At 39.6% G+C, this 18,264-nt stretch overlaps 1 protein-coding gene across 3 annotated transcripts in view; it reads right to left on the bottom strand.

Annotated features, from left to right (window-relative positions):
• Positions 1 to 788: 788 nt before the first annotated feature.
• The window catches only part of LOC103467993 (kazrin), a 166,770-nt gene continuing 149,294 nt past the window's right edge, over positions 789 to 18,264 (bottom strand). The window contains exons 6-11 of one of the 3 annotated variants that reach the window (XM_008414774.2): positions 14,145 to 14,281; positions 13,614 to 13,784; positions 12,327 to 12,410; positions 11,041 to 11,230; positions 7,253 to 7,389; positions 789 to 6,885 (exon numbers count right to left, since the gene is read on the bottom strand). In XM_008414774.2, the coding sequence (XP_008412996.1) occupies positions 6,715 to 6,885; positions 7,253 to 7,389; positions 11,041 to 11,230; positions 12,327 to 12,410; positions 13,614 to 13,784; positions 14,145 to 14,281 (890 nt within the window). In that variant the 3' untranslated portion in view covers positions 789 to 6,714. The remainder of the gene's footprint in view (positions 6,886 to 7,252; positions 7,390 to 11,040; positions 11,231 to 12,326; positions 12,411 to 13,613; positions 13,785 to 14,144; positions 14,282 to 18,264) is intronic. The other 2 variants (XM_017305779.1, XM_017305778.1) reach the window with 2 other exon arrangements.

The raw sequence follows: 18,264 nt of genomic DNA, 5'->3' as shown, positions 1-18,264 counted from the left end.
AAAGCATCCATCTTTCAGCTCAGTCATAATGGACAATGCAGAGTCTTTGTCCTTGTTGTTCTCTGCACATTCAGCATCCATTTTATTAGTGAAAAAAAAAAAAAATATATATATATATATATATCTATAGATGTATAGATAGATGTCAGATTGAATAATGTCCTCTGTCATAGTCACAACTTTTGAGATTTTGCTCTAAGCTTTACACAGAAGAGCCCACAATAAGGAAACATTGGATCATTTTGGTTCTTCTTCCTTTCTGCGTCTCTGCAGTAATGGGCAAACACAAAACTAATAATTTGTACCGAGTTGAGTGTGTTGACTCAAAAAGATTTAGGAGTGGACCGACCTTTGTAAACTTTAATTTCACACCTTGTGATTTAAATTGAACTGAATAAGCCAACTGTTTGAGAAGAACTTCTGTTTTTCAAAATTAAAGTTGCTTTTGTTGTTGTTGCTTTTTTACTATGAAAATCACACTGAAAGAAAACCCACTTAACGGAGCTTATTTCCTTTTTCTTGAGAGAACTAAGCCAATGAGCTTACCTGTTATTCATCAGAATAAATAACAGGTTTATTCATCCATCTGTTACTGGATGGATGGTTTGACTGAAAAGCAGATCCAAATCATGAAAGTATCAAAAATTATATTCCATAGATCAAATACAATCCCCTCTATTTTTGCCTAATCTTAGCTTAGAAAACCCTAAGCCTTGCAGGGTTTCCTGTTCTTTGAGTGATCGTTTGGAATTTACTGGATTTTAAATTTTATTTGTTGTAGATTTAAAAAAAAACAACTAAAAATCTAATTGTGGACGCAGCCTGTGCTTAAATGGTAGACATCATGAAACATTTAGAGGCAATTACTCCTCAGCACAGTCGTGCAGGTTTCGACTCCATGGCCCCACAACGTTTGCTGAACGTTTTCCCTTTTCTCTGTCTGCCTGCTTTCCTCTCATGTCAGGGTAAATAAAGGCTCTTAGCATCACAAAATCTTAGAAGATGAAAAATACAGATAAAATATACTGATTGAAAACTCCTCAACCACATTCTGTTAACTTGGTTTGATAGGGAGGTTTGAACATAATCAGTCATATTTCAGAAGAGTCATCTGACTCAGATGGGGATGAAAACCTTTATCGATGGAAATAGGGTGCAATATAAAATCTTCTGAAATAAATCAACTCCATGTGAGATATTATCACCATACATCAGTTTAAATGAACTAAAGCCTGCAACAGAATACAGCCTATTCTATTAGAAAATATTTGTTGTTCTGGATGTCTTTCTGGCAAAACAACATGGAAAAATCCAAGTCTGTATTTGTTTTTTTCAGTAATAGATTTTGAGAACTTTTGGGATGATGATGGAATATGAGAATATCATCATCAATATAAAGTAAAACAAAAACTGATCTATACTTTAGAGTCTGTAAAATGATAGTGGCATAAACAATATTTTGTTGTCCAAACCAAAACAAACTGCACAAAACATTGACACCGCTTTTGTTTGATCTGGGTAATGTGTCCTGACTGACCTTCAGTGGCCTCCGCTCATGCATTTAATAATATCTTTAAAAAATTATAACAGCAAAATTGGAAATTAATCTGACATAAACCACAAGTTATTATTTTTTTGTTCTTTCTTTGCTTTTTTGTTGTTGTTGTTGTTTGCTTTTACACATTTTGCTAGATTTGACATTTTTTAAGTCCAAGTTCTTAACAGTTCTTAAAAAAAAAAAAAATCTACCAAGATGTGGCTAATAAAGTTACTTGCCAATGTACATCATGAAACTTACTGTTGCTCTCAAAAGCCTGTTTATGTTTCAGCACTCACTTTCTGTTTCACATGTTACATCTTTTTCTATATATATATAAAAAAAAACTTCTACACTTCAACTTGAAGAAGTGCCAAGTCGGGTCAGAGTGTGACGTTGTTTGAAAGTTAGAAGGTATCTGCCAACACAGTTTGCAACCCAATGCAACTCTTTGTTGAAGCAACAAGAAATCGTCTTTCCTCCAAACTCTTTGAATGTGACTGGTTGCTTCTTGGGTCGCTCCACTGTGTTGAGAGTAGGATGGGAGTTTGACAGGAAGGGGTCAGAGTTACAGGTTAGTGGTCACATTGGTACACACCATTACTGACACCATGCGCTCACACATGAGATCTGGCATGGCCTTATCTTCCCTTGTCCCTTTTGTTTTGACAAAACTAATGCAGCTTTGTGGGGAATGTAGCGGGGAAAAAATTAGCTGGGAATGAAGAAATCAGAGAGGGAAACAGAGGAAAAAAAGGCCATTTGAAGGCTGCACACTGCAGCTCCCCCACGTGAAGAAAGGGACAGAAGTAACAACAAACAACCACAAAAAACACATAAACAACACAAACACAGAAAAAGAGAGGACAGCCACATAGAAATCATTATCCTTTATTTTATTTTAAAATAATCTTTTTTTTTTTTTAATTCGTTTTCTTTTTTTTAGCGTAACGTCGTTGCCATGCCTTAGAAAGTTGCTACTATCTACTTCTAAATATCTCAGTTCCACACTGAGGCCTACATATCTGACTTTAAATAAAACTCTTCAATAATAATAACAATAATATTCATCTCATTTCTGTAATGCTATCTCATTTACAAAAAAGTAAAATATCTGTGGAAGAATAAAAACACACCGTGGCTCAGAATATGAAATCATACAATGCTGCATTTGATATGTAGATTCCCCCCCGTCAGCAGGTAAAAACTGGTTAAATGAAAACATAAAAAGTAGCCTGTATTTTCCCCATATAATATTTGATAATGAATACCTTAACTGGTTGAGTTGTTCCTATAAATACAGCCGAATATGCGATAATTTATCTTTGAATTTCCTACATTTTACTTTCCGTTATTGTCACGCCTAAATGTTTCAGATAATCAAGCAGGTGAGAATGTCCAGTCATATGTTCTCGTCTTAAAACTCAAACGTGCTCGAGTTATGAAGCTTCACAAGGCTCCATGACTCAACTCTAGCACACTAGCTAATCTGCCTCTGAATCATAAAAAAAACAAAATAAGATCTTCAAGTCAAAGTTTGGAATTAAATCTGAATTAAAGGCTTTGGTAATGACTTAGAGTAGGCTATTTAAAACCCTCCAGTGAGGCTGATTTACATACTGGGGTGAAGAAAAGTGGGCTAAATTCCTCCACAGTGATGTAAAAGACTCATTTGCCAATTATCATAAATACCTGATGGAAGTTGTTGCTGGCAAGGGTGGAACAATTAGTAGCTGGTTTTAGAGGGCAATTATTTTTTCACACAAGGGCAGGATGCTTTGGATAGCTTAACGAATTAAAATCATGATTTGAAACTGCATTTTATATTTACTCAAGTTTTCACGTCTTATATTAAAATTAGTTTGATGATCTGAAACATTGAACTGTGACCATGCAAAAAAAAAAAAAAAAAAAAAAGTCTGGTAGCAAATATTTTTCCAAAGATCCTCTTTTCTCGTAAAGTCTGGTTAAAAAAATAGCTCCAGTGCCTTCTGGAACCGTTTTGGGGTGGTTTTTGGTACAGCTAATGAATACCCAGTGATAATTTAATGTCAGGGAGAGAAGAGATTTCCAGTGGGGGCAGTGCAGACTCCAATTTGATCCAGGATGAAAAGAATCCTGTGTCTCTGGACATTCTTTGGCTTGAAGAAATGTTATTAACCTTTAACACAGAGCTAATTGCTTTTTTTTTTTTTTTTTTCCCAGTAGTAGCTTAAACTGAAGAATGTCTAGTGAGCTCCGGGGGTCACCTGGAAAGCAATGCTTTTACTTGATTAGTATGCTTATTAAGTCCTGATTTCTAACCTTCTGAGATGGCCCTCATCAGTGTTAGAGTCTTTTGTTTAATGTACGCTTCTTTTAATTGCAGTTCCAGTTATTAATTAAAAACAACTTTGATTCCAGCGGTCTGCAAAAGTTTTGACCATCAGTTTTGTATCTAGCTTCTAATTTTAGACAGGCTCCTCCACTATAATCCAACCCCAGCAGCTTTTCGGGGTATTAGCATAATGATAGCTGCGAGCAACTGCGAGATCAAGTTAAAAGAAAATGGGTGGAAAAACTATGAATGATTAAAATTAGTGTTGGTTTCTTGACAACTTTGCTGATCTTGAAATTTCCAAATTGATTTCCACTTGGAAATGTTGCCTTGCCCTAACAGAGTAATCAAACAAAATTAAAGAGCCGAGCTTAAAAATCAAAAAGGATGCATTTGAATCTGACAAAACCACGAATAAACATCATGAAATCAGTAACTGGCCTCTCTTTTTTTTTTTTTTTTAAGTGCCTTCTTGACAACATATGCAACACAACCCTCTCAGCATGCTTTGGGGGTCTGTGGCTATTTGCATGCATGTTCCATGTTCAGGTGTGTGCATTGTCTTGCATAAGCATCCCTCGAACGTTTGGATATTTTGTCACATCACAGCCACAAACCTCAATGGACTTTATGTGACGGACTGACACAGAGCAACCCATAACCGTGAAGGCATTCATGGTTGAGCTAAAAAAATCTGAATGATGTACAAACCATTTAGCTCTCTTTACTCCGTTACCCCATAAACGCCGATGAAACAGTCTGCCTAACGATTACCTGATTTATACACACAGTCTCTTAGAATAGGCCCAGCTGATCCATCAAGGACGTTTGAGGACACTAGTGAACAAGCAACACCATAGAGATCAAGGGTCACTGCAGGCACATCAAGGTTAAAGCTGTGCTGCAGATTTAATCTGAGTTAGATTACAAAAAAAAAAAAAAAACCTTTTAAATTTTAGCTCATCACAAAGCAATGTTAAACGCGCCATCAATACCTACGAAAGCACATGTGTCAAACTCAGTGCTCGGGGGACAAATCTGGTAAACCATAGCTTTTTATGTGGCCCTCTAGACTCCAGATGCTAAATTACATCAATCACAGAAATTCACGCGAAATCAATGGATCCCAGTCATTTTGTCATTCTAGTGCATAAGGTTTGTTTCAAAATTTCCACCATAAATTGTGAAAAATATTGGTAACTTTCCCTTGTAAGGGGCAGTATTTCTTCTCATTTTACAACACTGTTGCCTCAGCCTCAGGTGATGTCAAATAATTAGCCGGTCCGTGACCGATGCGATGATTAACAAAGTCATGAATGACGTCGCACATGAACGCAAATATTGCAAAATTCCTCGTGAATATTTCTAAATTAGCTCCACATAATCAGTGATTTTGATTGCAAAAAGAATCACAAAAACAACTGTTAAATCCCAGAGGGTCGGAAGAACAAGATATTATTATTATTATTATTATTATTTAACTTTAAGAAGTACTTATGAAATACTGTGACAACTGTTTGTTAATATCGTTGATATTAGTTTGTTAAGGAGCTTCATTAATGCATTCTGGCTCATGAGAGAAGCAGCCAAGATGCCCACTTAAAACTTAGAAGGAGCTACAGAGATTCACATCTCAGAAGGGACAAAAAACAGAAAACTCTTAGCTGTTCACTTAACAAATCTGACCTCAAAGAAAGACAGATGAAGAGAAAGACATTGTGAAAAGATGGTAATAAGCTAATTTCACATCAACTGGATATGCCCTCGATTCTATTTTGCAAGCTCTCATTTAGGCTTTACAGCATGATTTCTGGTCAGGTGAAAACAGAATGTAACGTTTTGGCCTAACATGGTAAAACACATTGGCGGCAGCATCATGATTTGTGGGAAGCTGGTGAGAGTTGATAGAAACATGGATGGAGTAATCCTGGAGTAAAAAACTGCTATAGATATAGAACAGATATACAACCAGAGTATCAATTGGATGGAATTAAATAATTAGTTATTTTGCAAAAATGTGGAGAAAAGAAAAAATGGATACCTTGACAAGGCACTGTACGTTCTATCTTAGCTGATAGAAACCTTTTTTTTTTTTGCATTTCCTGTTTGGCTTCATTATTATTATTGAAATAACGGGTCAGCGTAGAAAGCTGACCCCGTGCTCAGCGGCTCTTTGGCAACCAATTAGAGCCCCTGTTCAGTTTTCGTTTTCTGAGGAATGCGATAAATGATAATCTAATTGTTGTTGGAAGTGAGGAGTCTGCATGTTGCCTACAGGAAACTGTTCTCATCATGGCTGTGTGAAAAGGGAGGGGAGGACCAGGCAGGACAAAAAAACAAAAAAAAACAAAGGGGCTTTGAGTTGTGAGGGGAATTCATGTCAAAATGAACAAAAGTTAATCGGAACATGGAGACATTTACAAGCACAGAGTGCACAACAACCGTTGTTATTTACAGATACAGCAGTCCTTCAAGTTTCCAGCTTTTTGAAAACAAAAAGTCAAGAAGAAGATCCAGGAACACAGCTTTGACAGAGCAAGTCCACATTGTTGCTGTGTTTTTGTATTTACAGAAGTGTACATACATACAGGTGCAATGTGTTCAATAAGAGATAGACTTCGGCGAAGCAAGACGCGCCTCTGGCTCCTGACTCGGCCTCTGACCGGCGGCCTAACCACGCACGTGCACACCGACACGCGCGCACACACGCACACACACACGAACATGTACAATTATCCCCCTTGTGGTGGGGCTAAACAGGCGCATGTATTATATTATATCTATACACTCCGACATCCGTCCTCTCACACATTAAATGCAAGGTGGTCCACAGGTGGGTTCACTCAGAGAGCTGTGCTTTTTACCAGTCTGCATCCTCTTCTATGTAATAATCGGGTGTGGAAGTACCATCAAACAAACCGGGGTCCAGAGACTTGCGTTGCTTTCCCCGGGCAAAGACACGCGACAGCGAGCCCAGCCCCATCTTCTCTTTCTTCTTCTTACGCTTCGCCTCCTCCAGATCTTCTAGGGACTGCAGGAGGAACGAGAGAGGAAAAAAAAAAAAACTGAACTGACGACCACAAAAAAAGGAGAGTTACAAGAGCAGAAAGGGTGCAAAAAAAATACCAAAAGAGATCAGGACAGAAACTTTTCATGCTGTTGGGCATGCACCTATTTACTACACAATTCGTTTTTGTTTTTGTTTTTAATCACCACAAAAAAATCATATCACGTCTCCGGAGTGAGTGCACAACAGAAATGCATGGGGGCAAATGTGAACTCAGCCAAAAGGATGGCGAGGGGGAACCGACGGCGGCCAGGCAGTGGAACAGTCAGCAGTTACTACGAGAGCAGAACAGGTCATTACTTGGGAGGGCGCAGAGGCGGGCAGCTCTTACATTGCAGAGGGAGTGAGTCCGGTGACGTGGCGAGTTTATGTCGCTGGGTGTCGACGACCGATCTCCCTCCACTGCAGAGGCGTCAGAGATGATGGAGGGCTGACGCGAGTGGATGGGGCTCACTCGCACCGCAGCCACTAGACGGGACAAGAGGGGAGAGAGGACAGGCTTACCTTTGTCTCGGGAGTTTGGGGGACCAACGGTACAAAATGAGGCGGGGGGGAAATAAAATAAAATAAAATATGGTGGACCCTGAGTATCAGCACAACACCACAGAATAAAAATTAGCTTACAAATAAATGGAGGAAGAAAAAGAGGATATATTTTTCTAACCAGCTGCAGTTGCTAAGCAACAGGGAAACAGCTTCACAGAGGTTTAGAGAGCGTGTGCCCGAACCAATGAGACTGATACATAAAGCACAGCCAATTGCAATGCAATTTGGAGTTCGTGACTGTTCTCACATCTTCCCCGTCTTCTTGCGTTCGTCCGCGACTTCCTCCAGATGTCTCCAATTAGTTAGCAACTGGTGTGTGGATCTACGGCTGCCATTTAAAACAATGCATTTTAAGGGTTTTGTACAGCTGCGAGGCTAATATATGCAGCGTTTTCTCCACTTCATTGCTTTTTTCTATGCTTTTTTTATGTCGGAAAACATTGTTTGGAAAAGCCCGTAGTAACGGCTTTCCAAAAACATCAGACTTTGTGTGTAGTAACATAAGTCCTGCCTAGGAAGTGTGGGGCTCCTGCTGCACCCCCCCTTTAGTGGAAGCTGTGGGATATAGGAATTCAACAGAAACTTTACTCTTACAGCAACACAGAACGTTTTGTTCTCTCATGAGACTGATGATAAAAATGCTATTAGCAATATGCTTGCAAAGTAAAAGGAAGGAAATAAAATATCACAGTTAAGAATGGAATGTCCAGTGTTTTCTATTTAAGCACGTCAACATTATCTGTACAGCACAGAGATAGAAAAGTTTAAAAAATTGGCTGTTTGTGATATTTTATTGGATTGTGTCAAGTAATCATTTAGCTTAGCGGTTCTCACCGTGGGCGGTACCGCCCCCCGGGGGTCGTTCAGAGGACGGCAGGGGGTGCTGGCAGACATTTTTACAAAAGGGGGGTGCTGGGATGCCTTTGGGGAGAGTTTGGTTGAAGGCAAACTTTACACCTTAAATGCACAACAATGCTAGTTTAGATTTTGAGCAACTTGGTAAAACTGTATTGAGTAACATTAAATCATGCTTGGCTGCAACTGTATCAATGGCAGCTCTCCTTTTCTTCAGTGTTTGTAGCTTATTAGCTCAGCTCCATTCTCCTGCTACTGGTAGCTACACTGCATCAGTTCAGCGTCTCACCAGCTGATGACGCTGCTGTGATTCACTTTGCCTGGCAGTTTTGTACATATGTTTTGGCAGTTCTGTGATTATGTCAAAGCAGCAACTTATATTAAAAAGTGTTTTATTTCGATTTGAAGGCTGCCCGCTTCCATGGAAGGACAACAGAAAATTGCTCTTATAAACATGTAATTACTAAAATCACGATACCCTCATTGTGTATCCCTCTGAAAAATGAACCCATTTAAATAAAGAAATCCGTCCATGGGTGATACCACGATAGAGGGCGTTCATTTTATAGCGTAACACCGGTGCTGTGGTCCGGTATGAAACGGGTGTGATGGAACAACGGTACCACAGCACTTTTAAATTTCAATAATCAGAATACCGCAATTGCTTCCGATGTCAGTCTGCTTTTTCCCCATCGATACGCTTCTTGAACCCTGCGCACTATAGAGGGTTAAAAAAAAAAAGACGCGCACATTGCGCAAAACTCTGAAACAGGAGAAGCGGGACATAAAACGGAGCGACAAACTAGATGTGAATTATGGCATAAAAACAGAGAATCCGATGCTGAACAGTGAAAAAAATCAACACATGATGTGAAACACATGACGATTAGGAGACGCAGCAGGTGATGAGTGAATATTACTGGTGGTAAGCATCAATAAATAAGTGATGCCCCTCCTGAAAGCTCTGGTTTGCACAATAAATGCCATGTGGGTGAAGTTTTATGGATGATACTCTGATGTCCCATTCTCCTGAAGGCAGCACAGAGCTGCACCACCAGAAACAGACAGAAACACTGAAGAGAAGAAGAGCTATGATTAATGTAGTTACAGTTCTATCCATGTTTTAATGTTGCAGAGCTCAGTCATTTTGCAAATAGTTCAAAGTTTAAACTGACATTGTTGTACATCTTTTATCTGGTCATTTTGTGGAATATTTAACAACTAGAAAATGGCAAATAAGAATATTTTTTACACTCTGGCTACTGTTAGACCTACTGATTTTAAGTTGAATGTTCATTGCATTTTTCATAGATGCCTGTGAAAATAATTTCTATTCTCATGGTTTTTTTTGTTCTCTGGGAAATTATTTTTGATGATAAATACAGAAACAAGCATAAAAATCAAAACATCTACAATAGTGATAGTAATATTAATAATAAAATAACAGTCAGTGCAAAGTAGCCTACAAATTCTTTGGTGGGGGCAGTGAGGGACCTGGATAAAGGCTAGGGGGGCATTGACCCAAAACAGGGTGAGAAACACTGATTTAGATAATTGTTGTAGTATTTACTGAAACTTTCCCCACAAAACCAAGATTAAAATTTGTCTGACAAAGAGTGACGTGATCAAAATACTGGCAAGTCAGTGAAGGTTGTCTGCATATGTATTTATGTGCATTCACATATCCTGAGTGAAGTTGTCTTTTGTTTTTGTAAAAACATAAATTATTTATTAAAAATATGTTGTTTTTTTGGAAATCTTTCAACACAAACTCCATTTTACAGTGGAGTGAAGCGCGCTCGACTGCATCAAGAGCGCTGCAAAAACTACTGATATATTTTCTGTCTACATGATGTAGAACTGAACTCCTCAAGAGGAAGGAATTCAAATTTCAAATGTGATTTTGCATTACCTCTTGAGAGACAATATCAGAACTGCCATTGAATCCTTTTTTTTTAATGTATTTATTTATTTACAAGCTTACTAAGGACTGACAAAGAAAAACATTTATGCAGTTCTCCACACTGGTAAAACTGAGGGCATCCTGTTGATACAATTGAGGGTAACTTTCTCTGGCAAACAGAAACATGAAACCTGTTCCAAAGAAAGGAGTCACACTTTTGCACATGTGAAATGATCTGAAAGCTACGTATAACCCTGCACTGATTTTCCACATTGTGGTTTCTCAAATCTGAATGTAATCAATGCTTTAGACAAACAACACATCTCTTAATAAGTACTCAGTTTTGGAAATTGTGCTCTATTTTGTTGGGGGGGGTAGGGAGCTAACTCCAGTGCAGCTTTGCTACAGTGAAACCCTGGCATATTTTGTATTTGTATTAAAATGTAATTAAGTTCTAATTATACTAGAAAGCGGCACTGAAATTCGCCATTCCTTTTAGACTAATGCTTGCAAGTCATAGGAGATCCTGTTTCTTTCTCGACTCTGACAAAGACGAAACCTGAAAATGTCGACATAAAAATTCAAACACGTATTCCATTTAAGACTGACCACATGCACTTAACATGCAACTTATCCTTGGCTGCCACTTCAGAGGAAATAAAGCGCATGACATAACACAGCTGGAACATCATAATATTTAGCAGATGGCGCGATTTAATGCATAGAGACCAGCTTCACGTGAGCATGCAGTTTGTAAGCGATGGGGCCACAAAACTCAACACGTTACGAGGCAATCTGCCCTCGTGTCGGCCTACCTTGTCTGTCAGTGGGATGGCCCGTGTGGACGTAGAGGGTCTGCTGACTTTGCCTGATGGCAGCAGTCAGGGGAAGATCCGCCTGCATCACCCACTCCTGGTTGTTGCCATTGACGACCGCCTCCGTGGGCATGGCCAATGAGTGACGCTTGGGCACATCCTTTGTCAGCGTGGCTAGTGACTGTTTGGCCTTCAGGAGATAAACAGACACACGCACATGTTCATGCTGCACAGCGTCGTTTCACCACGCTCGCTTCCGAGCGTGATGCTGCTTCCCTGGCTCCCGTTATTTGTGCGCTCTCTTTTACTCGCAGACATGTTACGCATCCAGAAAGCCACAACGTGTTTCCCAACGTGTTAGTGCACACAGATATACAAACTTGCCTCCTGGCTCATCATGCTGCTCCTGTATCTGGAATAATCTGTCTGTTTTCTCATCCTCTTTTTGCTGTGCAAAATCTCTCACTCTCACTCCTGGGAGTGCTGAAAAAGTTATTCAATAAAAAACCAAAACATAAAAAACAAAAAGGGGGGGGTGGGGAGAATGCTGATAAAAAGCATGAAGCGTTTGTTGCTAAGAGGGTGGAAGCTGGAGGGTTGGTGTTGTGCAAAAATAACTAAGGAAATGAAAAACAATTAAGTCTTTCTATAACTTTAATGAATATGTTTGCTTTGAGGCATTTTTTCACACAATGAGCTTCTGCAGCCTTAGAAGATATGCTTTTCACCCCCAAAATATGCTCAGAAGAAAAAAATACTCTTTCATTTTTTTCCCCCCACCAGCCTGTGTTTTCTGATTAGCTGTGACATGTTGCCGTTTAAAAATCGCTTCAAATATTGTTATTGTTCAAATCTTATTATCATGCCGAGCACGGCAGGCCACAATTCACCAGCACAATCAGCTTCACTGCAATCACATCTAGTTTAGTGGTAGTCAAACAATTATCAGTCACTTTCTTTTCTTTTTTTTTTGACATGCAAAACTGGATACACTGAAAAATGTTCAGCGCAATTAGATGTCAGAAAACAGACGAGCTTTATAGCATTCAGAGTGATCACTGTTCTAATCTGTGACATTTCCCATGTTAGGATCACTGGGGTCAGACAAGAGGTGGGCTGGGGGATTACATAAAAAAAAAAAAGAAAAAAAAAAGAAAAAAGAAACGTGCATCTGAGGAGGAATGCTTCCCAGAAAATCAAAACTGGGTGACAGGTAGGGGAGATTTCCGGGGAGAGTTGGGATCAAAACAGGTGAAATTTATTTTCAAACCGTGGGCCTGTCTTACCGCTGTGACCCTAGGAGAGTAGTCCCTGTCCACAAGCCGCTCAAACACCCGGAACTCCATTCTCTGATTGACACAGTTACTCATCTGGGGGGGTTGGAGACATGAGGAATCGCTGTGTTGCAAATTTAAACATTTTTTTGTTGTTCTTTTTAATCAAATGTTGTAAGTAAAACACTGTATGTGACAGACTACACACAGCACTCTAGCACTTCTTTAGTATTTTCTTCATGCTCTGAAATCATTTAGTATATACCTACTAACACCATGAGATACAAATCTGAGTGAGCAAAACATAATGTACTGGTAAAAGTAGTGAAATGGTTTGTTTACATTTCTTTTTGTTGCTAATGATCAATCACACTGCCTATAAAAATTTTATCTGATATGAAAAAGGATTAGGGCCACTTAAAAAAAAACTCAGAATTCTGAGAAAAACGTCAGAAATCTCAAATTAAAGTCTGTTTTGTTTTTTTCTTTCTTTTTCAGTGGCCCTAATCCTCCTCCGTACCTCTTGGCATGGACTGGTGTAAGATTTAAGAAAATGAATTACAGCAAAACTGAACAACATGACCTCACTGTAGTCGAAACAGAAAAGCAACAATCATGTGGTTGCTAATTTTATGAAACATATTGCTCATTACAGGTATGACATAAACCGTTTTTATAGTCTTTTTAAAGAGATAAACAGACCTAATCATAAAAAAATAAGCATTTGATTCTGTTAAGTGAAAGGAAAGTTTCATAGCCTTGTTTTAGCAGGCGGTGTACAGCAGCAGGTTGGGGAGGGACAGCAATGTGTTTTCTTTTTCCTGCACTGATGTGATGGAAAAGCCTAAGCCCCTTCTCCACTTCACATTGAAATCATGAAATAATTTGCTTTCTTTTCGTAGATAAGAGCAAAAAAAAAAAAAGCTACTAACTGAAGTTAGAAAGCTAAAAGTTGAAGTTCCTATAAATTACACTGAAATATTAACTAGACTTTTCAGGCAATTTTATGAGTCTTAAGTCAATTCATAAATTCAGCTGTGGAAGAGTGTAGGAGGGAAAAAAAGAGTCTAGTTTGCCAAAGCTAACTAGATTCTGGCTTCTTGTTACTCTATTTATATCAAAAAGTCTAAATACAAACAATATATCTGCATCTACATGACTACATTCTCTTGAAAACCTGCTAAAATAAACTTTTTCTTTTCTTTTAACTTTTTGTATTTAGTTTGTCACTCCACTATAGATTTCACTGCCTCTTTCTGTTAAACAAGCCCCCGCCCCATGTCTGCTCCTCTGTCTCACCATGGCGAGTTCAGCCTCCAGCTCCTTGATGCGGTTCTCCTTGAGGTCGAGCTGGGAGCGCAGCATGCCCGTGTGCTCCGTGGCCTCCTTGGTCTGCCGTCTCAGATCCCACTTCTCCCTCTCCAGGAGGTCTTTCTCCTTGGCCAGAGCCTTTACTGCATCCTCGCTCTCCTAGCAGACACACAGATCCTGATGGATTGGTTCACGTGTAAAGCCCTACTGCATGACTCGGATGTGGAAAAAAGCAACTAGAATCGTCTCGTCACTCTACACGTTTAACTGGTTTTATTAGGCAAAATGACAGCAACAAGAGTATCGCCGTTCATCTGCGCACACTAGCCTCAAATATTGGCAAACGGCGTAAGGGCTCACTGATTTAACTGTCAAAGCTTCACAGATGCAGATGATATCGATCATCTTTACCTACGAGGGGTTTTTATACAATGCCAAGCCAATGAGCACAACAACAAAAGTTCAAACATGTACGTTTGCCAGCCAAATACGCCATGCGAGTCTATGAGCATCACATACTTTCCTGTGCTGCTCGTAGTTGCGTATGAAGTCCCGAAGCTGCTCCTCCCGGCTCTCTAGTGTGGCATAAAGCTGCTGCATCTGGTTCACCAGGTCGGCCTTCTCCGCCTTGAGACGTTTACGGTCCGACTTCATGGCTGTGTTAAATAAAGAATGGAGAAAAAGAGAGAGAGAGAGAGAGAGAGATGGAGAGATGGAAAACGTGACTGTGGGTTGTGAGTGAACCCCGAAGATTTTTAGAAAGATTTTGTTTTTGGGCTGTTCACCATTAACATTTTATAAATGGTTACAAGGTGCTAATAATGTTTTTTTTTTTAAATCATTCATATTTATGGAGATGCTTTTATTGTGTTAGCCACTATCACCTGTTTACTACTGCCCTCATGTAAGGAACAGCTCCTAATGTCCACTGATAACTTAATTTTGATGAAGTTCAGTAAATGTGAAATACTTTCCCGGTCCTATAAGATCACACACCCCTGACACACAACCCCTGATTGGTTGTAAAATCCTGGAGCCTCATCTCTGAGGTTGAGTCCGGCCATCCGGTAGTACTTTGTACACGGCTCATATTTTGTGAGTCCAGGTGAGGGTCAGACAGTAGGCAGACTAGTAAAGTAAGAGTTTTGCTATTTATCTTCACTCTTTCTTCATCACAATGGACCAGAGCAACACCCACATCCATCTATTCATCTCTTGCTCCATCCTGCCATCCCTAGAGAACAACACAGCAAGACGCTTCAACTCCTCCGCAGAGAGAAAGTCCAACACGGTGGTCAAAAGGAAGCGGTCGGCATTTTCCTGGTAAGACCAGCAACATTAGAACTGACCAGGTTTATTAAATATCTGTAACAAGATTTTTTTGTACTTTTCGCTGTGTTGATTTTAAGTAGCTCACTACATTTTTCAGTCAGTTGGTTTTAGTTTGATAAAATTATATTTGTTTCTTTTCATTACGTGTGTACTTCTTTATTCCTGTTTTAATTATTTATGACGTCAGTCTTCCCACTCAGAATTCTGTAAACCACTTCTGGTTATATCTGTTAATCACACATTTCTGTGAATGTTGTTTTTTTCCCATACGTTGCTGTTGTTTAGCTCATAATGTTTTTTTTTTCTTCTTCGTTGGTTTGTAATTTGTTTGTCTTTGCTTCCTGTTTCAGTCTTACATAAAGCACTTAGTGGTGCCCTCCTTGTGCAAGACAAGTGCTCCATAAATAAAGACTAATTGATTGATTGATAACAAAAATGTTCTTGAGCGTCTTCCTCAAATCCAGGGAAATAGCCTCTTTTATGAGAAAGTGTAGTTTACAAACTCCACCCTCTCCTTACCTGTAGTAGGAAGAACATGAAGCTCCTTCAGATATGAAATGTGTGTGAAAACCTAGCTCTGCTCCAACATGGCCGCACCTTGATAAAGAGGAGAATCGCACAAAAGCCCTTGTGTCAATCTGTCCTTCTGCTGCTGCCTTTGGAAGAGACTGGGACCTGCAATTCATCTCTCTCTCTGCTACACGCAGACTGTAATCCTCTGGCACCGCACCCACGCGTCGTCATAAAAAATTACAGCTCGCAGTGGTTATTCAGAGAAGTGCTAATTTTCTCAAAGACTACATCTCCTCTGTCTCTCCTCCGCACCGCTCTCTGTTCCCGCTTTCTCTTGATCGGCCTCCTTGTGCACAGCTGTTTAGCCAGACTGTTAAATTGTATTTCCTGTCGGACGACAACCATATTTGGCCAATTTATAGCCTTTAGTGTAAGATTTGTATTTCATCTTCACTTGGACATCTGGTGGTGGGGTTTTAAATTTTATAACAGTACAAGTTTGTTTTTCCGTTTTAATGCTTACCTCTCTCTTATTATTCTTCAACAAGGCAGTTCTCTGTAAATAAATATATCAAAGGCTAAATATGAAACAGTACAGAGAAGTTCTGCTTTAGAAACATAATCACTTCAGCAAAGCAGAAGAGCCGTTGTTCCAAGCGGATTTCTTTCCTTCCAACCCTTTCATATCTCTCTCCAACACTCAGTTGAAATGGCGGAATCCAGCACTACGAACAGACCACACTAGCTGGCAAATGAAGACAAAAACCATCCCTCACTGACCAAGAGAAACAGGAAACCTCACAGCACCTGCCTCGGGGAAATGAAATGAAAGCTGTCTTTGGGACGAGCCAAAAACTCCGCCGCCGCCGCCGCTCCACATCCTGCACCTGTGACGGCTTGGCAGCGACAACGCTCCTGATGTTGGATGCAAGAAAGCACTCAGTGTGACTCTGTGAATGGATCCATTCACTGCAGCATATCAAACAACTATTAGATACCAATTAAAATCTGCCAATAAACACTTTTTGTGTGTGTGCGTGTGTGTGTGTGTGTGTGTGTGTGTATGTGTGTGTGCTCTGTTTGCCCCGGAGCTCAGTCCTGTTGAGTAACATTTATTAACAGGGGAGAGACGCGGAAGCTTTTGCACGTCTCTTCTCTCCGACAGTCATAATTATGACTAGCGTGCACGGCAGTCGGTCCAACTCTTTGAGAAATAACACCAAGTTATAGCTGAAGTTAATATGTCTGGATGTGGAAGAAGACGGCAACGTGAAAAGGAAGCAGAAAGAAGAGAGATATGAGTCCGCTGACCCTTTTCTGCGTACAAAGGACAACCCCAGTTTGGTTTTGGTCAGCAGGCAAAATACTATGTTTGACAGAAAACTAACACTCTTGAGCCAGCTGAAGCATGGTGGTGGCAGCATTATGCTGTGGAGATGTTTTTCTTTCAGGAGGAACAGGGAAGCAGGTCAAAGAGGATGGGTGGAAGTAAATAATGTGTATTTTTTTGTGAGCAGAACAGATCAATGTTTGTACATCTGGGTCCAACAGACAACACCTTACATTTATAAACAGAACTAGTATAATTTAACTCAATAACTTTAAGAGATTTAATCAGCCTCCTCGATGGAGCAGAATATTCAAGTTTCATGAAAATAAACACACAATAATCAGACTTTTTTAAAAAATATATTATTATTTGGGATTCTTTCTCAAAAATGTCAACTCCTGCTTTTCTGCAAAACAGCATGCAAGTGCCGAAGCGGAAAACTGATCTGGCCTAAAAATAGTGGCGTTTACAGCTCTCGCAAAACAGCTCTCTCCAAAGTTTACCTGCTCCCATTATTCAGTGTTAACAAATACACTGAGCTGTATCATGCTCTCCTGACCCGCTCTCCGAAATCTGCATAAGTGGTTATCAGCTCGCCGCGCAGAGGCTCTTCTGCCACCAAATCCAAAGTGCTTTGCCGTATTTTAATGTGAGACTCTAGTGGTCTAGTGCTCTAAAAGCTTTTGTCCACCGTGCTTCTGCATGGTGCTTTCCTGCTGGAGGACTTAATAAATGAGCCAACTCATTAGCTACTGCACAGAAGAAGTGGCTTTGTCAGTCTGTGTTAGTTTTAAAACTTAGTTCAATCTGCGGTTTTCAACATTTTTATGTCTCCGTACACGTTGTGCTCGATAGTTTTAGTGAGTGTAATAAAATAAGACATATATTTGCAGTAGCTTTTAAAAGTATACAAACCCCTGCTAGAGGCCTCGGTAGATAAAACATTTTCCTCATGTCATATTTGTCATGTAAAACTGAACTGCAAAATAAATCTGCCAGAAGGGAGATAAATAAAGCAGCTTCAAGAACCAGGTTGCATAAAGGTTGAGTAAAACATTCTCCATTGATGTTAAGGGAGATTTCAAACAGAAAAAGAATAGTAACGTCTGGCAACCAAACTTCTTAGTCCAGGTTTATGGAAATTGCCACATGTCACATGAAATTCCTGGTGGCTTCATCAGAGTTGCTTTCTCAGCACACTTCCTGAACAGTTTGTCACATCTTTTCTTCAATTTTAGAGAAATCTCCAGTTTCTCTCTGTTGTTCCATATCCCCTCCGATAATAATTGGTGACAGCCTGTACTGCACCATAGTGTATATAAAATCCAGAGAATTATATATACACTTATATATACACTTCCTGACAGATAATTTTGCACAATGAGATCATTTGGGTCCTTTGAAAGTTCTCTGAGAACTGTAGATTTAGTTACATGAGGAAAATGATTAAACTGATCCACCCAC

This window comes from Poecilia reticulata, linkage group LG7 (assembly GCF_000633615.1).
Source record: "Poecilia reticulata strain Guanapo linkage group LG7, Guppy_female_1.0+MT, whole genome shotgun sequence".
Lineage (NCBI taxonomy): Eukaryota > Metazoa > Chordata > Actinopteri > Cyprinodontiformes > Poeciliidae > Poecilia > Poecilia reticulata.
This window is presented reverse-complemented; position numbering and strand designations above follow the sequence as displayed.